The following is a 9,443-nucleotide window of genomic DNA, read 5'->3' as shown; positions in this document are numbered from 1 at the left end:
AATTGTATTAACATTAGCCCACAATTTTCTCCTCTGGTTTTGCCTTGAATTTTGGCCAAGTTGCTACCCAAACATGTCTTTCCAAAAAAATTATCCTCTCCCTCCCCCCTTAGCCATATGTTGTTTACTGTAGTAGTCTTCCGTGGCTGAGCCCGTAACGACAAGTCCCAACCCATTTCCATTTCCTGCATCCCATATTTTAATCTCATTGGGCTGAAATTGTCTCCATGGCCTAGGCAGCCACATAAGAAATAAAACAAAGTTAATTTTTCATATTTGAACTTTGTATAAGTAAAATTTGAGCCAGAGATCATAATTTTCTTTCTTCTTTTCAGAGGCTTTTGGGCATCGATCTAGACTCGAATGCGTAGATAATTTTCGTAGCCGTTGGATAACTGCTTCATATCATATTCCAGATATTTGCCAATGAAATTTCCAAATTACACCGCCATGGAATCTCTGAAAAGCCCCGGTGGCAAATCATGAATCTGAACCCACCAGTCTGAGTACACCAATGGAATAGACATCAGATCTTCATTCTCCTAAATCCTATGGATAATCAACAGGTGATTATTGAAAGTCCAGAAAGCGCCTGTAATTACTCGATTAATATCCAATTCGTTAAAAAATTTGAATAGAAAACGTTTTTCACCCAAATCCGATATTTGCACACCCTTCAAAGGGTGCCAAATATTTGTCATCGTATTTCTCATGTCTGGGAAATTGACTACACTAACAGTTAGAAAGCATCCCATCAAGCAAAAACTACATGCTGAGCTCTGTGATTCAACATCATCTAGAATAGAAAAAGCTTCTTCTTCTCCATCCTCTAAACTCAGATTCGCTAATCCTCATTCCATCACTTTCCCGCAGCAAAGATAAGCTACTTTCCACGAAACAGAATAACAAATACGAAGAGTAAAGAAGCATAAAGAAAAACACAATTGAAAGGAAAAAAAACGTACCAGTCGGCAGATAAAGACGTGCCAGAAGGCAAAATTATTCTTTCTAGTAGGATTGAAATTTTAAAATGTGAATAAAAAATATAGAAACTAAAAATAACCAAATTAAAGTAATAAATTAAATCCACAACTTTCATAAATTATAAGGACTAATAACAAATTTTAACAAAATAAAATAAAATTTAACCTTTTAAATTAATCTAAACTGAACCCATTTTTAAATTTAATTGAATAAACAACTCTCAAATTATACTCTCTTTTAGTTAACTATCTAAATTTTTTTTGGTCAAACTAGATACCTAATAAAACTTTTTTTTTTAGCTGTTGTGAATAAAAGGGAGAGAAAGTAATATGAGAGATAAAATAAGATCAAGATAGACGGGGAGAGAGAAAAAGAGACTGGAGAAGAGAAGTATGATATTGAATAATTATTTAATTTAATATTAAATTTAAAATTTTTATGTTATTAAAATGATTAAAGGGTTCTTTTAATAGAAATAAGAGTAGGGATTATAATAGTTACAAAATTATAATTTAAGTATTTGATTTGATAAAACAAAAATTAAATACCTAACTAACGAAGGCGATATAATTCGAGGGATTCTTATTCGGTTAAGCCTTTTTCTCTTTTTAAAGAGAATAAAACTGAAAAAAAAAAAGCAGGTTCGGACAGAAAACCCGACCCATGAGCACTCTTCCTTTAAGTTTGAGATGGACGGAGTGCCTAGTACTTGAAGTTGGAACCAACGGTTGAGATTCATTTGATAGATTAGAAAGCGCAGTGCTTAAAAGCTCACAGCTGAAGTAGCCCTACGAAGCCTTTTAGCCATTAGGGTTGAGGAAGAAGAAAGACCTCAGCCAGGAACGAACCTCTCTTTCTTTTCTGACAGACTTGGTGAGTTTTGGGTATTTCTTATATATTATGTTAGGCTGTTTCGCCTTTTTTTAAAAAATTACCTTTTTGTTTGTGGCAGCTGCTAAATTCTAATCATGTCTTGGTGCACAATTGAATCGGATCCAGGTTTTGCCTCTCTCTCTCTCTCTCATATTTTCGAACATTAAGTTTGTGTATTTGTTTGGAATTACTCTTAAATTATAAGCTGAACAACTTTCTTATTCATTTAATTTGTTGATGAGTTTCTTTTCTTCTTAAGAAAATTGTGTACTTATCTTAGAGGAAAGTTTTCTTCAATTTTTTCTTATTTTGTCTCTGGTTACAGTTTCATATTCTCTGAATTGGGGGTGGGGGTGGGGATGAATTAATATAGTTGAGATATTCATTTAAATTTTTATCAAAACATAAGGATGTTGCGGATTTCATTGTAATTCAATCTCTTTGTGTGAATGTGTTTTTTTTATAGTGCCATTGGAGGGTGGTTTGGGTAAATATTTTGTTAACGATCCCGACGCCTCACGCTTGCAGAGAACAATCATAAGCTTGATTGTTATCTGGTTATTTCTCACATGTTAGATTATTGAATCACTGTGTGCAATTCCTTAGAGGCTTATGATCTTGAAAATACAGCATAGTATATGCATGTTATACCTGGTGGAATTTAAAATAATAATAAAAAGAACATTGATGTTTTGTTCATGATAGTGCTAGAAACAATCTCCGCTTTTTAAAGATTCTATAATAAGATAGATTGAAGCCTTAATTGTTGCCAATAATTAGAGGTAGAACTTACATTTTCCTAAGGTTTATCTTTAATCCTGAGGAAATTTTTTGCCCCTTCATTGGTCGTATAACCCTGTGATGTCAAGTTGTGTGCCTAGGCGCCTAGGTGTGGTGAAAAGAAAAGAAAAAAAAATGCTTCAGAGCCTTCTAGATGAGGCGACTTCAAACAGGCAAGTGCCTTTTGTACTTTGTTGTGTCTTCTGTTCCAGTCCAAGGAGTTCGAAAGGCTAGCTTCAGTTAATTTTTCAATTTCCCTTTTTTTTTTTTTGAGTTAAAATGCCACATTTGCTCTTTTTCTTTTTCATTATTATAAACTCAGTCACCGATTTGATTAGGTTAAAGCATACAATCAAATATCTCCCTTTTTTTCCCTTCTTGTAATTCTTTTCTTCCTCTTATAAAGCATATTTATTTGTTAAAAAACAGAGAAGTTGCTCTGTTTTAGTTTTCAAAAACAGACCAACATCCACTCTTTCTCTGCTTTAAACTTCTCGCTGTAATTTATTTATTTATCGTTTAATCACATTTGTAATCTGCCTCCTCCTTTGTCATGGAAGTTTGTGTCAGCCACCTTGTGTGTTTGAAAACTGTAATTCGACACTTGAAGAAGGCAGAAGCTGAAATTTGTTGGATGCTTGGACCTGATATGGTTTGCAAAAGAAGTAATAAATAGAAGAAAACCAAGCCAAGCAAATACTATGGAACTTGCCCTTAATTTTATTTCAAGGATAATGATTCAAAAGATCATATATGGAAGTGAAGGAAATTTAGAGCTATTGTCAATTTTTAATTACATATCTTGTTTTATTTTGTAATAAATTAGTGAATGAATTATCCGACTTGAGCAATAACTTGAATTTATAAAATGAAGTATCTTAAAATTTACTTATTATTTACTATTTACACAATACATAATTTTTTTAATATAAATAGTACACATATATCTTTATTTATAAGTATGTGCCTTATTTTACTTGGACGAGCCTCTTTTTACACCTTGCACCTTAGGTGACATAGAGGTCTTAGTGCCCTTGACAACACTGTTGAACCGTTTTTGGAGGCCTAACAAAGGCAACATAGTTCAGATTGGGCATTTCGCAGTTGCTTTTTTCTCCCCCCACTCCCTCCTTTTTTCTTCTGAGTATAATGCTTTCAGCATCGAGTTGTGTTGTACTATGTTCTGCCATATGATTTCTTATGAATATCTTGGATCTATTAGTTGAGATCGAACATGTTAACATCTTGCTGCATCAAATGATTAACCGTCTTTTAGTGCTCTTATTGCTTACTTTAGATCATCATGCTTTCTGGATGATATGTACTGAGATTTAAACTTGACATGATCATTTTCTGCCATGTCTTTTCAGGTGTTTTTACAGAACTTATACAGCAGATGCAAGTTAAAGGCGTACAAGTAATACTCTTTTATGTCATAATTGGCTCCTTATGTTTGCCTTGTAGCTTTGCTTATAATTTCCTCTATTATTTAGATGCATGCATTCCAATACTGTTGGAAGTTCTTTTAATAAAAATGAATATCAGTCTCTATGTTAATTATCTTGTGTGTCTTCTGTACGGTGCTATTTAAACAATGTTGTTGTTGTTGTGGACAAGGCATTGGTATGTTGATGGTTTTATGCATACTCAGTCAGTGTGTGAAAGGCACAAGGGTTCCTATAAGATATCCCCTTAAACCTCCATTTGCATCGTGTTTCTCTTGGTTTGGTAGAAACTCATTCAATGACTGTTGTTGGAAGATAAGAGGAAGAAAAGTCGGGGGAAGGAAACCACTGAATTAGTTCTACGAGAACAATTAATACCTGAACATTTTGTGAGAAATCAACTCTATGAAGCAAAACTGAGAAATATAAATAGGCACCAATTAAATTCTTAACTTGTCGTAATGGATTAGGATTCTTAAAATCAACAAACATGGGAGTTATTAAAGTAATTTGAGCTAAGGACTCCATTTAAAACCTTCAATGAACTAAACCCAAAACAAGACCCAATCAACCATATAACCAATGCCCTATCTAGAAAACAGAAAATTACCAAATTGTACTTCAGCGAAGCATTTCTTGGATCAAAAGGACTTCTTTGACAATGCAAAAGACATGATCTTTGCTTTTGACTTACAAAAAAGATATCTTCTTTCTAACCTAGCATTGATCAACCACCAGCATGCCTTGAAGCTGCTGTATTAACCTGTTTAGTTTGACCCTACTTGAGTGGATCTGGTTAGGTTGGTTTTGTATAAAATTGTGGCCAGTGCCATCCCTATCTACTGTCTGTACTATTTTGTTTGTTCTTTGCCCCTATGTTAAACCCTGTGTGCAGCTATCAAAGTCTTTCCTTGTGTAAGTGTGTTGGCGGCTGCTTAGGTGTGGATATTAATTTTCATATCTGAATAAGTACTATTATAGTTTTTGTTTTTGATATGCTTATACTGTCATGATGGATCATGTCTTATCAGGTAGAGGAATTGTATTCATTGGATCTCGATTCTCTAAACAATCTTAGGTCAGTTCTTGCTTATACTGGCCATTTCACGTTTCAGCGTTTGAATCTCTTCCTTGCGTGATTATTCTTTCCATGATAGGCCTGTGTATGGGTTGATTTTCCTTTTCAAATGGCGCCCAGGGGAGAAGGATGAACGTCTTGTAATCAAGGACCCGAACCCTAATCTGTTCTTTGCTAGTCAGGTTGGTTTCAGTTTAATTTATTAGTTTCTCAAGTCTGATATATTGCAAATCTTCCAAACTTATTTCTTCTACATTTTCATAGGTCATCAATAATGCTTGTGCTACACAAGCTATATTGTCTATTCTCTTGAACTGCCCTGATATTGACATTGGCCCAGAACTGTCAAAGTTGAAAGAATTCACTAAAAACTTCCCTCCAGAGCTCAAGGGTCTAGCTATAAATAACAGTGAAGCTATACGTACAGCCCATAATAGTTTTGCAAGGCCTGAGCCATTTGTTCCAGAGGAGCAGAAAGCTGCTGGGAAAGATGACGATGTCTACCATTTCATAAGCTACATACCAGTTGATGGAGTACTTTACGAACTTGATGGACTGAAGGAGGGACCCATTAGCCTTGGTCAATGCCCTGCTAGTCCAGGTGACATGGAATGGTTGAAGTTGGTGCAACCAGTAATCCAAGAACGAATTGAGAGATACTCCCAAAGTGAAATAAGATTTAACCTCATGGCAGTTATCAAGAACAGGAAAGAGTTGTACACCGCTGAACTTAAGGAGCTCCAAAAGAAGAGGGAACGCATCTTGCAGCAGTTGGCTACCATACAGTCTGAAAGACCCACAGACAAAACCAGTTTTGAAGCACTAAACAAGCAACTTTCAGAAGTTAATTCAGGGATTGAGGGTGCCACTGAGAAAATTTTGATGGAGGAGGAGAAATTCAAGAAGTGGAGAACTGAAAACATTCGAAGGAAACACAACTACATACCCTTCTTGTTCAACTTCCTTAAAATTCTTGCTGAAAAGAAGCAACTGAAACCCCTTATTGAGAAAGCTAAGCAGAAGAATAGCAGCTCTAGGTGAAGTGTATCTTGTTTTGTTTTTATTTTCTTGGTTGACAAGATGCTTAGTGCAAATCCAAAGAAAACTGGAGTCACGTAAAGGACCTTTTATGATAAAATCAACTCTGCTGTTTCCAAATGACTTTCTTGGATTTTGTCATGGTCTTTTCTTCCAGTCCCATATTTGTTGATGAAAATACTCTGCTCTTTAGATAAGCATCTTCTATGTTACCCAGGCTTGGTTGAGAATCGGATATGGATTTGTGTTGAAACAGTTATGTTCAAGTTTTTAGTTTATTTATTTGGAAGTCACTTGGAAGTTAATGTCATTTTCATGTTATAATATGAATTGGGAACTAGTATATCAAGGAAGTTTAAAGGGTCAAAGCAGCATAGAGCACTTTAGGTGATGGAAAATGTTACCAAGTCAAATAGATTGGTGCCATTTTAGCTCATGACTTGGTTTGTAGTGCATCTATCAATTTAAAGTGGAAAATGGAATCCGGTTCTTTTGGATATTTTGGGTAAATTGCATCCTAAGTTATTAAACTATTAGTAAGTTTACATATTAGTCACTCAAATTTAGAAAGTTACAGAACGATTACTAAATTATTTAAAAGTTTTTAGTCTTTGAGTTGTAAAAATTGTGATTGTATGGCTTTCTCTGTAATTTTCTTATGGTCACTCAAATTTAGAAATTTACAGAATGATCACATTCTTTTATGTAGTTTAGTTTTTTTTCATGAAAAAATTTTGAATGTGACAAATTTGTGAGCCAAAATCCGAACAGTTTTCTTTTTCGATCTTCGGCACTGACCATCAGATTTGTTTTGATTTAAGATAAGTTTTTCTCCTCATTGATGAGTATTGTTGCACCGTATTGGTCGTCGAATTATTACTCGAAGCTAACTGGTCGGACTTAAATAAATGATTTAACAACCTAATACTTAAATGAAAATATTTGAGTAATTCAATAACTATTTGTAACTTTTTAAAAATTAACTGATTGAAATGTAAATTTATTAATAATTTAATAATGTTGGGTATAGTTTTTATTTTTGGGTGTTAGTGCAATGCTCTTTAATCATGCTTGGATTTAAATCATTTTAGTTTTTATTGAACAAACTTTCTTTTGTGAAGCCTCTGGTACGACAGTTACATCACTAACAAGATTGGCAAATCATAATATGAAATTTTAGTGTAAGACATTGAGGTTAAGACTCATGGCATCATATGATATGAGAACACTCATGGTGTAGCCTCTAGTAGGTTGAAAACTGGATTGACAGATCACAGTATATGAATGTATATATGTCCATGTGGCTGAGACCCATGACAATACATGTCTATATGTATGTTTATGGTGTAGCCTTTGATAATGTGTAAATCAAATTGACAGATCACGATAAAATAAATTATGTATAAATCCATGAGGGAGACACCCATGACACCTTATGTGAAAGTCTGTTGGGACAATAAACACGTTAATCTGTATGATAACTTTTTGTTTGGCCCTTGTGGCGCACTCTGTTAAGTTTATTTGGTAAGGTAAGATTATTCGCTCTTTTAGTAAGTTTTGGACAAATTCTGATTATTTTGTGATAGATACTTTTATGGTAAGGTTATGAAACATTGATAACTATTGAAAAGAGTTATACTTTAGGCCTTTATATGAAATTAATTGTTTGTAATTAAGTAAATACATTTGCACTTTTAGGATAATTTTAGAATATTGCATAACAAAGCTTGGACTGGGCTATAATGGTCATCTTTTATTACTTTTATTACTTGGGGAAGGAAAATTTGTGGTTGTGGTTGGACACATGTACAGGTAGAAGTAGAGGATGAAACGGATGTAGAAGGAAAATAAGGGAAGTGAAACATTACCGTGGTAAATGGTAAGATTGATTGTTAACACAATTGCCATGGCAATTTCGGGAAAATGACTCAGCATTCTATCCATGTCACTCTTAGCCAACTGGCGTATACCAGAAAGACCACCTCAAAAAAGAAGGGAAAAAATGTGTGCTGAGAGGGACGGATCCAGCCAATAAAAGAAGGGGAGAGAAGAAGAAAGAGGAGGGAGGAGAATTGGTGTGAGAAGAAAAATGGTGACAACAGTTTTTCTCTCTATTGGAGAATTTCAGAGAAAGAAAGGATAGTAGCTTAAGAGAGAAAAATAAAGACATGAAGAAGGTGGAGTGAGAGCTATCCTGGATTCACATGTAATCTGAAAATCAAAGAGAAGCTAGAGTGTAGCGAGAATTCCTACATTTATGCCTTTATTTTCCTGATTTCTATGATTCGAACTTATTTGAGAATGTTAATGAATTATTTTATTTTGATGTTAACTTTTCCACCTATGAACTAAATCTTTTTTTGGGTTGGAGTTATTTTGGTGAATGTTTTATCATCTTTAATGCCTATGATTTGAGATTGTTTATGTCACTGTTTCATTCAATTTATGCTTATTTTAAATACATGCATGCAAGCTATAGACATAGTTTATTGTGTGTTGTGTTATTAGATGTATTTTTAATTCTAAAAAGGTTAAATATATTGGATCTTGAGTCGTTTGATACAAGCGAATACTCGACAGAATATTCGTACCACTCTAGACATAGATGTTGCAAGTTGTACAGAGAAAAATGTTCAATGTAGCTATTAATCCAGAGTTCTATAGACATACAGTAACTTAGATTTCTAGCTTAAGATTTAGCTATTGAAAGAAGCAAGTTACAGTAGTGACTCTTTGAAGAGTTGATTAGACAATATTTTACCATGACATTATTTTGATATGAACATTTCACCTGAATAATTCCAGCTCTATTCATTCAACAACGGAAATACTCTTGGTTTTCTCTGTAATTTGCCACATCATTTATTTGCGATATCAACTCTTTGTTTTTAGCATTTGATTTCATTAATTCATTATACAAATATCTTATTCAACTTGAGAGTAATTCTTACTATTCAGTATAGTCAATAGGATTATAATAACTTACTCAATTTCTTACCAATTTTCGATCCATGTAGAGAAGACAATTACTTATCACTTTATTACTTGAATGACATGTACACTTGTACAATTGCATTAATTATTTACACGCAACAGCTTTTTGGTGTCGTTGCTGGGGATCGACAATATTGGTGAAAATTTTATTTGTTATTATTCTTGTTATTTTTAGGGCAATTAATTAGTATTTTATTTTAGTTTTCAGGTTTGTATTAGTGCATGAGAAGAAGTACTCAAGATGATACAAA

The 9,443-nt window shown here is 33.8% G+C and overlaps 1 protein-coding gene across 1 annotated transcript; it reads left to right on the top strand.

Moving 5' to 3' along the window:
* The first annotated feature begins 1,498 nt into the window (after positions 1–1,498).
* LOC107951863 (ubiquitin carboxyl-terminal hydrolase 2) lies at positions 1,499–6,508 on the top strand. Its single transcript, XM_016887024.2, has 6 exons — positions 1,499–1,857; positions 1,937–1,983; positions 4,008–4,054; positions 5,114–5,160; positions 5,240–5,342; positions 5,425–6,508. The coding sequence occupies exons 2-6, from the start codon at positions 1,953–1,955 to the stop codon at positions 6,199–6,201; spliced, it is 1,005 nt and encodes a 334-aa protein (XP_016742513.1). The 5' UTR covers positions 1,499–1,857; positions 1,937–1,952; the 3' UTR covers positions 6,202–6,508.
* Positions 6,509–9,443: the final 2,935 nt, after the last annotated feature.

The sequence above is a fragment of the Gossypium hirsutum genome, chromosome A02, assembly GCF_007990345.1.
Source record: "Gossypium hirsutum isolate 1008001.06 chromosome A02, Gossypium_hirsutum_v2.1, whole genome shotgun sequence".
NCBI lineage: Eukaryota > Viridiplantae > Streptophyta > Magnoliopsida > Malvales > Malvaceae > Gossypium > Gossypium hirsutum.
This window is presented reverse-complemented; position numbering and strand designations above follow the sequence as displayed.

What these genes read in the sequence shown, in the direction of transcription:
- LOC107951863 (XM_016887024.2), top strand. Translation starts at nt 1,953, where the DNA reads ATGTCTTGGTGCACAATTGAATCGGATCCAG. An exon ending in CACAATTGAATCGGATCCAG is followed by an intron (nt 1,984 to 4,007) that starts GTTTTGCCTCTC and finishes ATGTCTTTTCAG; the next exon opens with GTGTTTTTACAGAACTTATA. An exon ending in ATCTGTTCTTTGCTAGTCAG is followed by an intron (nt 5,343 to 5,424) that starts GTTGGTTTCAGT and finishes ACATTTTCATAG; the next exon opens with GTCATCAATAATGCTTGTGC.